The 15,320-nt window shown below is 41.4% G+C and overlaps 1 protein-coding gene across 1 annotated transcript in view; it reads right to left on the bottom strand.

The window, feature by feature from the left end:
- The window catches only part of CDH11 (cadherin 11, type 2, OB-cadherin (osteoblast)), an 80,008-nt gene that overhangs the window by 2,477 nt on the left and 62,211 nt on the right, over positions 1–15,320 (bottom strand). The window contains exon 11 of the mRNA XM_005870141.2: positions 1,158–1,409. Within this exon, the coding sequence (XP_005870203.1) occupies positions 1,158–1,409 (252 nt within the window). The remainder of the gene's footprint in view (positions 1–1,157; positions 1,410–15,320) is intronic.

The raw sequence follows: 15,320 nt of genomic DNA, 5'->3' as shown, positions 1-15,320 counted from the left end.
TCCGTGTTCAGCTTGCAATCGCCATCCATCCCAGCCTCTTTCACCCACTGGGAAACTCTTTCAGGACCTGACCAGTAAGATGTCTCTGACCTTTTGACCTTCCCAGTCCAGGTCAGGCACTTTCTATTCTTGTGCCCCCAACATCTTTGGTTCACCGCCCTATGTGCCTCTGTAGTTTATCTGTTCGGGCGTATTTTCCTCGATAGACGATGAACTTACCCATCACTGAGATCTTGTCTAGGTCTTCTCTTCACCCCCCCTCCCCCGAGGGCCAGACATGGGGCCTGGTACCCAGACATTCGTCAGGAACTCTCTGTGGAACTGAGCGCACTCATTCTCCCCTATGTAACTGAACCCCATTCATTCACTCAGCGGTGAACTACACATTGTAGAAAAGCATAAACGTGGTGTCAGACATACTTGCATTTGAATCTTGACTTTTGTCACTTACAGGTTCTGAGAAGCTGGGGGGACTGATCTACTCTTCCTGAGGCCCAACCATGGTGGATGGTATGAGCCTCAGTACATTCCTGTTATCACAGAGGAACCCACAGATGGGAGGAGAGAGCAGAAGAGGGGTCCCTAGCCCAGCTTGCCAGGGCAGAACGCGTTCTCAGGGTCCCCTTAAGCCCAGGCACACCCCCAGATATTACATATGCTAATCAGAGGGGGAATCAAGACCAGGTTTCAGGCAGGGGATCTTCGACCTTCCTCCAGTTTCTCGAGTCCTTTACACACTGTCTTTTGCCTCATGATTATTCTGTCTGTCTCTAATCCTTCTCCTTCCTCTTGCACAGCAAAGCATTACTCATATACGAGGTCTCTGCCCAGATTCCGTTCCTGCAAAACCTTCTCTGGTGACCCCATGGCACCCCCAGGTGGCTTCTACTATTCAGTCCTGGGGTGCCTGGCAAGTTGCTTATCAGCCTTCCCCCAACATTGCTCTAACTGCTTGTTAATTTGCCTCCCCCTCCTCCACCCCCCCTCCCGACACACACACCATTCCAAAAAATGCAGGAGCAGAAACTGCCTCTGTCTCAGATTTCACCCACAGCACACAGCCTAGTTCTAGCAGCCAGCCTGGCCTCAGAACTATCTGTGTTTCAAGGTCGGGCATCTAGGAAGGCCCTCCCTGCAGGTGCCAGGGGAGCCCTTACCCAGGAGAATGACGATGCAGGCCAGGATGGCGATGAGCGCGCCTGTGCTCAGGCCGGCGTGCAGGATGTAGGCCTCGGCGTTGCAGGAGAGCAGCGCCCCGTTTACGTCGCACCCGCAGACCCTGATGGTGAGGGTGTTGGTGCTACTCATGGGTGGGATGCCACCGTCGCTGATCACGATGGGAAGGAGGTACAGATCCTGCTTCTGCCGACTGAAGCCTCCATGCCGGGCATATACCCCCGCGGTGTTATCTGTGGGAAGAGGGGAGACAGGGTGAGCTCTGGGAACCGGACCATTTGTATCACAGCCTGGCGGATCAGAGGGGGCTCCTCTCATGGCCAAGGTTAACAGTCTTCCCCTCCTGTTCTGTAGTCTAGACGCTGCAGTCATTTGCTGTGATAGGAGCACAGAATAACCTCTGAAGTTTTGGAACAAAACTCAGAACTTGGCTCTTTCATTAGCAAGATAACCACACCCTTTTTTAGTCGGGTATTGTCCTTTTCCTCAAATACAAGCAAGTGTGAGCTTCCACCACATAATCTATGTTAGTGCAGAATGTAAATAAATACTTAAGTGAATATGAAAAACAAAACAAAAAACCCTTCTTTTCCTTCTTTGCACTTTCCCTACTTCATGACAAGCCTTTGGCCAGTTTCTGTGTGTTTATTCGTGTGTTTCTCAGAGATTCCCTGTCCACTCTCCAATCTTGCCCAAACTATGAACTCAATCATGAATCCTAAAGGAAAATACTTCTGTAAGAGGAAATACTTTATAAAACCCAGCAGCAGGGTTATAGTTTCTTTGAAAGTCAAGCACCATCAGGCACCCAATTGAACACGCCACCCCTCCTGCTTAAAATGATTCCAGCTTTTCTCTGTTGCCCACACAGCACAGCCCACATGTACACAGTCAGCCACCAGGAAGTGCCTGAATCTGGACCTGGTCCTGCCTTCCAGGCTCACATCCAGCCCCTCCCCCCATGTCCCTATCAGCCTAGCATGCTGAAGTCGCTGCCCCCAGGCATAGCACTCTTCCTTGGCCTCCTGGTTTCTTTGCTGCTCTAATGCCCCCCTACCCCCCAGCCATTCCTTTGACCCAGGCAGTTGAACTCCTCAGGCCTCCAAATTGAATCCCAAAGCCATCTCTTCGGGGAGGGCTTTCTAGACCTCTCCCCTCACCTCCTTTGTGACCCATAACACTGTGTATTCCTGCAAAAATTGGTATCCCGCTGCTCTGTCATTATTTGACATCTCCTAGACTATGAACTTCTGGGAGAATAGGGGATTTTATCTGATTCATCTCAGCCTCTCCAGTGCTGGACACACAGCAGACATCCAATCAATCTTTGCTGAACAAATGATGTAACCGTTCTGGGAAAGGTTTGACCCAGATTCCAGATGTGAGCTTCATGTTTCTCAATCTTTTGTAACCTATGCCCCCAATGCTTCCTCATCATTTTCTCTGCATCTCTCTACATCCCAAAAATATGTTTCCCAGGCTGTATGCTCTGGGGGGCAGGAAGGGGGGGGGGAAGACACTGGTATGATAAGACATTTGAAGTTTGAAATATGCTCCATCAAATTACACACACACACACACACACACACACACACACACACACAGCTCCTCAGTGTGGCCTGCCTCCCTTTGTGAGTTAAGAATCAGAAATTTATAGCAACATGAATATTATCACCGACACAATGGCCCAATAGCTAGCAGGCTCTCAATGGATTGACAGTACTATAAATTAGCTCTTGTCATAGGAAAAAATATCTTAGAATCTCAAAATTGCTTTGATATAGTTTAGGTGAAAGGAAATCTAACATGTTCTCAGTGAGAGAAAATACACATTTAGGGATGAGCAGATACTCGAGGTAGCGCAGAAGGTAAGATGTGTGCTCAGCTGTTGGCAAGCCTTGTCATGACAGGTCTCTGCCCTTCACTGCCAACATTTCAATCAAGGCAGGGCTGAAGAGCTAGCCCTCGTCTCTATAGTTTCTGAATTTTGTGTGATTGACATCCATGGCTCTTATCTCTGGAGAAAAATTATATATACTCTGGAAAATCATGAAAAATTAAAATAAACAGGTCAAATAACATGTTAACTGTAAACCCAGTTTCCTGGTTATTTTGACCTATCTACTCTAGGGTATACCACTATTCTATGCTTAACAATTAAAAAAGCATTTACATATCTATAATAAATTGTTTCAAAATATGTTATTTTTTTTCCTTCTCATAAATTCTTTGGAGTTCAGTAAGACTTTTGCAAATTAAGTTATAATATCTACCCCCCATTTTAATGATCTGAAATGTCACTAACAACATCATGAATAAAAATTAAAAATTTAAGAAGGGACGCACAATAGTAAAATTGCCTGGTTAAAGGTACCTCTCCGATATGGGTGACATCCCTACTATAGTTAGTTTATATATGGGGTCCCACCCTGTTACCCACGGTGCTGGTTTGGAGACAATGTGAGCTGAGTGTTTTCGGCGCTTTAAACCTGTGGAGGCCGTGATTTAAAATCTGTTCTTCGGGGTGCCATCCATGCAAGTCTGTCCCTCTGGATCCCAGCAGGCCGGCTTCCACATGAAAGTAAATGAAATTCAAACACTGATAGGAACCACGGATCTGAGCAGGACACCAGTGTGTGAATTCAAGACGCTTCTTACTGTGAACAGCTGAGCCCTCTCAGACTCACTGAAACGAAGGCACAGAAGCTCATCAAAGTACCCAGCTGACTGGAGCATTTAAATCTCTGAGGGGCAGATCAGTAGAATCTCGAGAACTCTTGTTTAATCTCTTCTAGTCAAACATGTTTGACATATGAATGTTAAGATTAGCTCTAGAGGTGGGAAATAAATGGGCTGAGGCTCTCTTCTTGGGCATGTTCTAATTATACACTTTAGAAGGAGTCCTTTGTCCCATCTAGAGCCTCCCTTGTTCATCTTTAAAATGAGGACCCTTGCCTGGCTGGTGTGGCTCAGTGTTTTAGCGTCGACTTATGAACCAGGAGGTCATGGTTCGATTCCCAGTTAGGGCACATGCCTGGGTTGGGGGCTCGATCCCCTCTAAGGGAAGTGCAGGAAGCAGCTGATCAATGGTTCTCTCTCATCATTGATGCTTCTCTCTCTCTTTCTCTCCTTTCCTCTCTGAAATCAATAAAAAAAAATATTCTAAAAACTGAGGACTCTGGTTGAGATCAAGCATGCCTTAAGCATGGGATTGTCATATCAGGAAAGTCAGTGGTTGTCCTCCGTGCTGTGCTTCCGGTGGGCTCAGGGCTTTCCTCTCTGAAATCAATAAAAAAAATATTTTAAAAACTGAGGACTCTGGTTGAGATCAAGAATGCCTTAAGCATGGGATTGTCATATCAGAAAAGTCAGTGGTTTTTCTCCATGCTGTGCTTCCAGTGGGCTCAGGGGTCCTACCAGAAAAATTATCACCCAGTACCGAATTCTTCCAGGGTTGGAGACCCGGTGAAGGGGGAATGTGGGTCAGGAAATGTGTTCCACCGTCCTGGCTGGACACCTAGGTGCTCCATGTGGCTTGAGCAGATAAAATAGTCCCCCTCTAGATCCAAGTGGCCCCAGCACCAATGGAAGGACGCGCTTTCTTTTGGGAGGGACTTTCCAGAGGATTCAGTGCTGTGGCCTGCGAGAGTCTTTCTTGTGGTCCACTCTGGCCACTGATCTTTCCCTCTATGGCAGTGGTTCTCAACCTTCCTAATGCCGCAACCCTTTAATACAGTTCCTCATGTTGTGGTGACCCCCAATTTCATTGTTACAAATTGAATATAATTAAAGCATAGTGATTAATCACAAAAACAATATGTAATTATATATGTGTTTTCCGATGGTCTTAGGTGACCCCTGTGAGAGGGTCGTTCGACCCCCAAAGGGTCGCGACCCACAGGTTGAGAACCACTGCTCTATGGGCAGACACTTCATGAAAAACAAATGGAAAAAGAAATGCACTAACAATAATAACAGAACCCCTATTCTGGAAATCAACCTTGCATTTTAGGTTTGACTACAGATTCTCTTTCATCTAAATTATTTTAATGAGCCATCCATTCTCAATCTGTATTTAAGAGGGTCCCCTCACTTGGGACATACATGCTTGCAAGGTTTCTGGGTGACCCAAGGTAAAAAAGAGGTTCCATAACGACACATTTTCAGGGACATGTCAAATTAACTCCATATTTAATAAGATGAGGCCAAAAACGTCAAATGTATTTAGTTTTAAATTTCCACCAAGAGATTTCTTAGGGCCTTCTCCTTTATAAAGTTTCCAAAGAGCAAATTTCTTAGTATTTAGGGTCAAACAGACCTGGGTTTGAATCTTAAATCACCTACAAATTAATTGCTTTACTTTAGACACACTAAGTAAATGCCTCAAATTTCTATATTCTCATCTAAGAAAGTAATAATTTTAGGGTTAAATTTGATTACATTCACAAAAGTACTTAGCACAGTGCCCGACTATTGGAAATGTGCAGTAAATATTAATCCTTTTCTCGAATCTCTCCTTTTTGCAGTAGACTAATGAGGAAGAGAGGTTTATTGGCAATGAAAGCAAAGTGAATTCCTGGAAATGTCAGCACAGCTTGGAAAGCAACTCACTGCCTACACAGAAGGCTCGTCATCAGGTAAGGAAACGGTTCGCGCTCTTCAGTCCCGGGCAGTGTATTCCCAAGGTAAGAGAATGCTTCTCAAGCACCCCACTTTTTCATTTTGACACCCAATGTCCCCATCCTCGGCTACAAGCACGTAACCAGTTCCATTTTTTCCCCCTCCACTTAGGCAAAAACTTGCACACAGGCCATTAATTACTAGTAGATGTCATGCACAAGTTATAGTGTTCTATTAATGGGAAATAAATTCAAGATTCAAAATGTTATGTCTACAACCTGGACTGCTCATCATATGCTGGTTTTGCCTGTGCACTCTGTCATTACACTAACACAAGGTAAAGGTTCCTGATAATAACGGGGATGCAAATATAACGGTTATGAAGACGATGTGGCCCAATGGAGGGATACATACAATTGACATTAAAAAGGGAAAATATAGCTCTGGCCCATGTGGCAAGAGGTTAGAGTGTTGGCCTGAGGACCAAAGGGTCGCAGGTTCAATTCCTGGTCAAGAGCAAGTACCTGGGTTGCAGGTTTGATCCCAGGCTCCAGTCACACCAGCAGAATAATCATTATTTGATCTCTTTCCTCTGGCCCTCTCTACTTTCCCTACGAACGTGGCAATAGCAGTAACAACATGATGGGAAATACATGCATAAGCACACATGTGAAATACATAATAGTGTGTCCAAAAATCTTAGTGGAGTTGTAAGCTTTAATAATGTGGGAAGTATACATGCTAAGCAATGGCATAAGACATGGTTGGAAAGTTTAATTTTTAGATTTTTTTTTTAATACTCAGAGTTGGGATGTTTGAAAAATCACTTTTAATTTTTGCTGCCAGTATTTGCCATCTTCATTCTGAGGAACTGAAATAATAGAAATTTCAAATGATATTTTTAAAGTTTGTGTTATTTATATTTGATGTTACTAATGCTTAAAGATGAGCATAACAGCTTGGGCATATGTTTATTTCCTTTCCTTTCTGAACACCATATGAACTCTCTCTTCACCTGTAGTCAATGCACATAATTGCACATTTCAGTCTACAGCGATTGTTTGAATGTCTATCCTCTTCATGAGACAGTAATCTCCTTGAGGGCAGGGGCCTTCCTTGCTCATCTTGGCCCATTTTAGCAGTGTTCTGAGTGCGAACAGAATGGATAGCTGGATTATATTCCTTCCCCCACATCTCAGCATCAATCTGGCTTTTCCACAGTCAGATTTGACCGATTCCTTAGCCTGCAGTTCATTCCAGTTTTCACCTCCTCCCCCTTCACTTCTGAACCCAACCTGATCAACACTGCCTGTGTCTATACTGTGGATGGTGTTCCTGCTAAATAGCTTCATTGTTTATCTCGTTATTCTTTTCTATTGTTTATGTTGAGTCAGATTCAACTAGGCAACATTTATTGAGCTGCTAATATGTGCAAATCTATTCCTTGTTACTTCTGCACACCTTACTACAAAGAATTCTTGAAACGGTGTGCAGAAAATATAATTGCCCTTACTTATAGGAAGGGAAATTGAGAAACCAAGAAGGAAGCAATTACTCACAATCACATGGAAAACACAAAACTAGGAATCAAACTCCTCTAGATGTCCCTATATTTTTGTTAGCACACAGCCATCCCTAGAATCCTGACACCATAGCATATCAATTACATTGGCTCTTTTTTTTTTTACCTGATATCCCCAATATGGTTATATAATTATTTGGACCCCCCCCCATAACCTGTAGGAAGATCAAGGTAGACTCAGGTCCCAGAAAAAGAGCGGATCCTAGAAACCTAAGAATTGTATGGCAGAGAGACCCACTTTAACACCTATTCCCACAGCATTTCCTGAAACACACACACACACACACACACACACACACACACACACACACCCCAACATGCAAGAGGCAAAAAGAAATCTATTTTCTCAATATTTTGCAATGAAGCAAATGCTGCAATGAGGTAAATTCTAGAAAAAGCTAGTTGTAGGCTAGTTTTAATGTGCTCATGAAGAAAAGTGTTTGACCCAAGACTGAAGGCTGTAATATCTCTCCACTGAATCAAGGGTCTGCAGTCCACTGGGGAGGGGTGATCATGATCTTTTCATTATCACTTTAAAACCGAGGGAGGGGCAACATATGAGATACAATAAACAGCATTGTAGGAATAATTGCTTATGTGTGTGTGTATAAGATATCTAAGTGCTGTGCACTGTTTGTTCATTGTTATAATAGATTTTTCATTGTTATAATTTATCACATCCCTTAGAATCAATTTTCCCTCCACTTCTGTTTGGGATCATTTTCTCCTTGGTGATGGGGAAGGAGAAAGAAATATACCACCTAACTGTTTCTTGTTTCAAAACCTCTAAAGAATTCAGTGGGATATAAACATTTATGATCTTTTAGTGAGTTGAGAAATCCCAGGAGTTAGTTAAGTCAGTGACAGGGGGAAGCTTTGAATGCGTAACATGTGGGATCCATCAAGGAGAACTATGGCTTTTTTTTCATCTGGATGGGGGCGGCGGGGGGAGGTTCCCAGATAAACTGTGCTCTGCGTTGGACATACTGCAGCAATGAATTTCAGGCAGGAAAGGAACATAATTATTTACACAGTGAAAATGGCAGGGCATTAAAAGACATCTGCCATTTTGATCTGCCAAAAGCAATTAAAGGAGGGAAAAAGTTCCACAGAAATCTGCTTGGGTATCTTCGAATAGTGAAAGTGGAAAACCAGAGGCATATTTGAATGTTATTTGGTGCTGCTCATAAAAAAAGAAATGTACTTAGTTTGGACAAAAAATAGTAAAAGGGAAAGAAGAAAAAGATGCTTGCCAATTGATGATCCAATCGGGGTGAATCTTGGCTGTCTTCTTACTCAGCCAAATCTGCTTTTCATGCAAACTTTTTGTTATGTTTGTGTGTTTTTTAAGTTCAAATGAAACTTTGTATCACGTACCAGAGCTCATTCGACCTGCAACTGGCCCATCTTAGATACTATTCTTGCCAAATAGATTCATGTGAAGGTCATCTCTCGCTGTACCCAAGCCCTGGATATCCAGCATAACTTTATGGAATTATCGATAATGCATGGGTGGAGGGGTGGGTGATGTGACATCGACTCCTTTGGAACATTCCAACATCAAATGATAGGTTGTCTTTTTCAGCCTGAGCCTTATATCATGACATAATCATTTCTTTCATAATAGTACCTAATCCCTGAAATTTCAGAAGCACATGACATGGTATTTTTCCGTCCGCTCTTTGACTTTAACTCATGCATTTGGTCAACGCACTTTTGTTAATGTTGGGATGATGCCCCCACTGAGCTCATAGTCTAGTGGGAAACAGGCAGGGAAATAATTGCTTCGAATGCAGGGTGGTAAGAAAACTAAGGAGCACAGAGAAGGAAGTCTCTACTAGTAAGATGGGCTGGGAGTGGGGACACCTGGCCAAGCTTCACCTAGAAGAGACTTCGTTGACAGTGAGACATGGAAGAGGAATAGGCAGAGGAGCATATTTGCACAGAGCAGAGCATGGATGGGTGAGAGTGTGGCGTATTGGGGAGAGTACAGGTGGTCTGAAGTTTCCGGAGCTTAAGGTTCAAGGTAGCAAGAGAAAAGAGACAAAGGCCAAGTTTACATGGATGGAGGGAGATCACATAATTCTCTGCTATAAAGTGCCAGTTAAATCCATAGGAGATGGCTGGCCAGTTGTCTGAGTGGTTGAGCGTTGACCTATGAACCAGGAGGTCGCGGTTTGATTCTCAGTCAGGGCACATGCCTCGGTTGTGAGCTTGATCTCCAGGGAAGAGATGTGCAGAAAGCAGTCGATCAATGATTCTCATCATTGATGTTTCTATCTCTCTCTCCCTCTACCTTCCTCTCTGAAATCAATAAATATATATTAAAGTTGTTTTAAAAATGCATAGAAAATGGAGAGCCAAGGAGGAATTTTAATTGGAGAGGCATCTTCAGGTATGTCTATTTGTAAAGGCTGGTTCAAGTGGTGGCAAGACTGGAGTCAGCCAGGCCTGTTTGGGGGCCACCCTGACCATCAGGCTCCTCTGTGCACAAGTCCTTCATAGCCATTATCAAAATTAGCTGAACTTTCACAATATAACTAACTTAGCCCCGTGGGCTTTGGGAACTCCCTGGCATCAGGGACTATGTCCTAGTCACTGCTAAAGCTCACTCCTAGGACACTTCCCGGCCACAGTACAAGAGAACAGCTCATTTGTCCATGATTATGGAGGAATGGAAAGAAGAGATTTCGATAGAAGAACAGGGGACCACCCAGCTTTTGATGGAAGTCACAGTGGCACTAAGTGTGGAAGAGCCATCAAGGGCGGAGAAGGTCAAATGAGACAGGGAAGGTGTTTCAAGTTGTCTAAAGGGTTACACGTTCAATTTGTTGACTTGAAAGTCCTAAGAGCATTCTTATTATTATAATAGAAACTTATGGCAAGCTCCTAAAATTGCCCCTTACTGCTCAAATCAATAAGCAGTGTTTTAGTAGCCAAGTAACACCATGGTCTGACAGGCCTTCAACGTTAGTTGAAATAGATCTATTTTGTATTGGGCAGCACGCGGCCCCAGGGTCCTGGGAACCTGGGATGCGATCCAATTGTGCCAGCTTTCTGTGTTCCAGGGCCTCTATCTCTCAAAATAGCAGCTCAGTCCATGAATGAGATGTGCTGTAATAACTGACAGTTTTTAAAGTGAGATTAATTATGTGCTAAATATTCATGTATTAATATTAAGACTGATTCCTTTCTAGAGATAAAATGTTAAGACAGACATTTAATCTCTAACCCTTGCTCTTTCCTCGCTACTTTATCAAATGATCATTGTTTAAAACAAGAGGTTTAGAAATTAAAAATATTAGCTTCAATATTAGGATGTTCCCATTTAGTTTATCCAATCCTTAGGTCTAAAGACAAAATCAAACTATCTTATGGTTAGAATCCAAAGTTGTGATAAAAATTGGACATTTATTTCTTAATAAAATAATGGAAAGGAAATTCCCTAAAAACACACATGCCCCACCATACAAATATTAACTATAAATGGTGAAACTCTAGCACTGATATTCCTATTTAAGTAGCAAGTAAAGTGAGAATATCCATTATTATTGCTATTATTGAACACATATTGTAAAAGTGCACATTTATCCAATTAGCCCAAAAAATAACCAAATACTAAAAAAGAATGAAGCAAATTCTCATCACATTTTTATATAGGTGTCTCCTTAGGAAACCCAGAAAAAATCAGCGGAGAAGTTGTATCACTTTAGAACAATGAATTAATTAAAATAGCTGTAGTTAGTATTAAAAATAGTCACTTGAAAAACATAAGTTAAAAATCCACTTCACAAGAGTATCTAAATGTAAATTAGCTAGACATACACATAATAAAAAATGTGTAGAACAAAAGTGAAGGAAGCTACAAAAGATCCCTGATGGAAATGAAGAAAGAACTGATTCAATGGAAAGTCAGACCATGCTTCCACGTGAGAATAATTTTAAATTTTTAGTTCTTAAATTTAAAATAAACCCAATAAAATTCACAAATGTACTTTTTAGGCACCTTAACGTTAATTTTAAATTATATCAACAGGAACAAGAAAACCAAAACTTAAGAAAGAGCACTAAAATGAAAATAATATGGAGAACATATACATCAGCTTTTAACATCTAAATGTATACAACCATTAAAGAGAAATACGATAACAGCACTAGAGTATGTGGAGAGAATGCGAAGAATTAAAAGCCCCCACCCCCAAAATCAGAGATGACGATAAAGATGGTATTTCAAAGCCTTTAAGAAATAACAGATTATTTCTTAAGTGATGTTTAGGCAATGGACAACAATTGGGGGTTGTCTATTTCATATGATAAACGCTGGAAATGGGGAGCGTGATGGATAAGAAGGAAAAAAAAATAGGCAAATGTTGATATCCATTTGGGATAAGGAAAGCCTTGCTAAGGATAATATTAAACAGAGAAAAATGATGTAAAAAGTGCACCATTTATACTTGAGAACACAGCATGCTCAGAACCAGAGGGCATTGAAACGTGGAGGAAACCTATGAAACGGGTTCCACAGCTCAAATGTCAATAGCATTAAGAGACGAAGAACTTCACAAATCAAGTACAGACTAAAGAATGCGTATACAAGAAAAAGAAATATCAAGACTTATTTAAAACTTCTAGCTTTACTAATCATGAAAGAAATTGATATTTTAAAATGTGATTATATTTCACCTATCAATTTGTCAATGATTTAGAAAAATAATATCTACAGTTGGCTTTATGGTGAAGAAATGGGACCTCACCTACGTTACTAAAAGTTATAAACATTTCTGGTATTATAAATATTTCTGGTGGGTAGTTTGTCAATAATTACTAGTATCAAAAGCTTTTGATCCAGTCATTCCACTCTAGGAATTTAGCCTAAAAGAATAATTAGATATTTGGCAAATGTATGTGAAAATGTACTTATGCGTCCGGCCAGTGTGGCTCAGTGGTTGAGCGTTGACCTATGAACCAGGAGGTCAAGGTTTGATTCCTGGTCAGGGCACATTGGTATCAGAGGTGTATACTTACCTCCAAACTAGTTCATTTGTAGATATTAAATGAGTACAGCTTTTTGCATATCAATCATACCTCAACAGAGTGATTTTAAAACAAAGAAAAAGAAAATGTACTTATGCAACAGTAGTCAACTGTTATCAGACATTCTTAAGGTGGAAATTAGGAAGCTATTTAGAAGAAGATGTTGACATAAGTAAGTGTGGAAAAACTGGATGTGTGTTTTATGACTGCCTTGTTTAAAGATCAAAATATATGCCAAGGGCAAGTCTGGAAAGGTGTACAAAATATCAGGATTATTTCTGGACACTATATTACCATCAAGTTATGTTATTATTTAAATTTTTATTTCCGCTTGTTTGGATTTTCTAATTTTCCTTCAAGGAATATGTATTAATTAGGCCATAGAAGAAAATTATAAAACTCTTTGCAAATTTATTTTACCACAATGGTGATGGCTATGATTAAAATTGAAATTGAAGTACAGTTTGTCTTTGGTTCACACTTTCCCTGGAAACCTAGATTGATTCATTGAATTTCAGGTTTTACCTCTTCTGAAGACTGTTATTATTTGACTACAGGATAAACAAAGGTTTTGCAAAAAGAATTAACTAGAAAAGACATGAGCTTTATATTCGTAATACACTGTGTTAGGCTCACTAAGCGAGAACCCTCCGACTACTCAAACTTTTCCGTTATTTCACTCATTGGCAGCATGAACTTGAGCCTCTGAAGCTTCTGATGTCCAGATCCTTGCCTCACCTAGAAAATGGGGATAAAAATATTCAACATGCCCACCTCATAGGGCTGTTTGAGAAATTAAGTGAAACAATGGCCATGGGAAGGTTTTATAAATTCATGAAGCGCTAGACAGATGAGAGGGGCTAGTCTCAGCATTTCTTTTGCTTGGCTCGTTCCTCATCCATTCCACGTTTCTTGTGTTTTTAGAGATGCCATTGAGTCTGACATTTTCAAAGTAAATGCATCTCAAAACCTGGGCGGATCTGCTCTTCATCTGCCCAAACAGCACCCTTTTCGGTATTAACAGCCCAGGAGGGACTTAAACGTTGAACATTTTTATCCCCATTGTCTGCCTGCAGACTCGTCTCCGAAGCTGGGGCTGTAGAATGGAGCGAGATAAAAGGAATGAAAAGATTTGTATGCATGAAGATGGCTTCCTCCCTTATATTTCTAAAGAAAGATAACTACCATATGATTTCACTTATATCTGGAACCCAATGAACAAAATAAACTAACAAATGAAACAGACTCATAGATACAGAGATCAGACTGCCAGCTGTCAGAGGGCAGGGGGATGGCGACAGGGTGAAAAGGTGAAGGGATTAAGCAAAGGAAAAAAACAACTCATAGACACAGAAAACAGCATGGCGACCACCAGGGGAGGGGTTGAGGGGAGGTAGAAGAGGGTACAGAGGACATAAATGGTAAGGAAAGGGACTGGACTTGGGGTGGTGAACACATAATACAATATACATATGATGTATTATATAATTGTATACCTGAAAGGTATACACTTTTATTAATGAATGTTACCCCCATAAATCCAGGTTTTAAAAAGACGCCCTGTGCTTCTGTCAAGTTTAGGCCAACACAGTCCCAAGTATTTACATGGTGTAATGAAAGTAAACACTCAAGGAGAAAGAACTGATGCTTTTACCCAGTGTGATATAAACCATTACTGCCTGGTTGCCGTGTGTTTTCTATGGAAAACGGTCTCAGCCGAGAAATCTGGTAGCTCCGTGGGCTATTAATAGGATGTGGAAAGTGATTCCTCCTTTTGGATTACTTCAATATGTAATTACATTTAGGATCTAGTAGAAAGATACTCTATTAAATGATAATTATAGGACTGCATTTGCTTTAAGGTTTCATAATAGCTCTAAACATGGGAGTTTTCATTAACTGTTGGCCATAGTTAATAAAGTCGTTTTTCTTAAAAAGCAGCAATTTCCTGCAAAAGTGGTGGCTCCAATCTAGGATGAGACTCTTATAAGAAAGGGGACACAGATTGTGCAACGGGTTGGCTCATCTATGGGAATATAATCTCCTTGAAAATATAGGTGGCATCCTCGAAGCACAGGGACAATGTGACATACACATAACTCCCCAAAGAACAATATGTCTTGGTGTAATGTTTCAGGGAGTTAACAGCAGCTGAGTATTATTGCGCACATAAAAGTAAGGAAGACAAGGCCGATGATGGAGGTGACGTTGGGCCAGCCAGGAAGCCTAAAAAACACCTGTTGTTTTAGGGGGGTGAGGGTCAGGATAAACTGGGGATGTAGGCAATACATCCAGCAATGAAGCTCGGATGAGAGTTGTGGATTATACAAACACACAGATACATGTCTGACGGCAAGTATTTGAGGAGACAGGTAATAAAAGAGGTGGTAGCATTTGAGGCATGTGAGAACACCAGAGTTTCCTGGACAACCATGCAGATCACCTCACTAGTGATAAAAGTTTTAGTTGTTTGTTGTTTTTTTCCATCATAAAACTGACATAAGCCTAGGCTAAAACACTGTAGCCATGTAGCAACCCAGGGTTGGCAGAAAATAATTTGGGAATTAAGAACATTCCAAGAGTGGAAACACGGATTCGCAGAAGCTCAAAGGTGCTCACATATCATAGAAAGTATTATAAAAATGTTGTGTATGTGTTGAAACGCTATGTTCAACTCAGCTCAGTGCACATTCATGTCCACTACCTGCCAGGGTCTGCCTTCTCTGGAGAGATGCGCCTTCACAAAAGGAAATGGTGACACAACATCTGTGCCCCAAGGAGGCGACATGCTCCTAGCTGAGAATCGCTTATCTATCCCAGTGCTTTGCAGAATTCTCCCTTTAAGGGGTTTAAGGCGCTCACACATGCACATGAACCAAAGCCAACAAGTACAAGAAAAACCTCACAT

Source organism: Myotis brandtii, unplaced genomic scaffold (assembly GCF_000412655.1).
Source record: "Myotis brandtii unplaced genomic scaffold, ASM41265v1 scaffold313, whole genome shotgun sequence".
NCBI classification, from domain to species: domain Eukaryota; kingdom Metazoa; phylum Chordata; class Mammalia; order Chiroptera; family Vespertilionidae; genus Myotis; species Myotis brandtii.
Note: the sequence above shows the minus strand (reverse complement) of the source record. Positions and strands in the feature narration are given on the sequence as shown.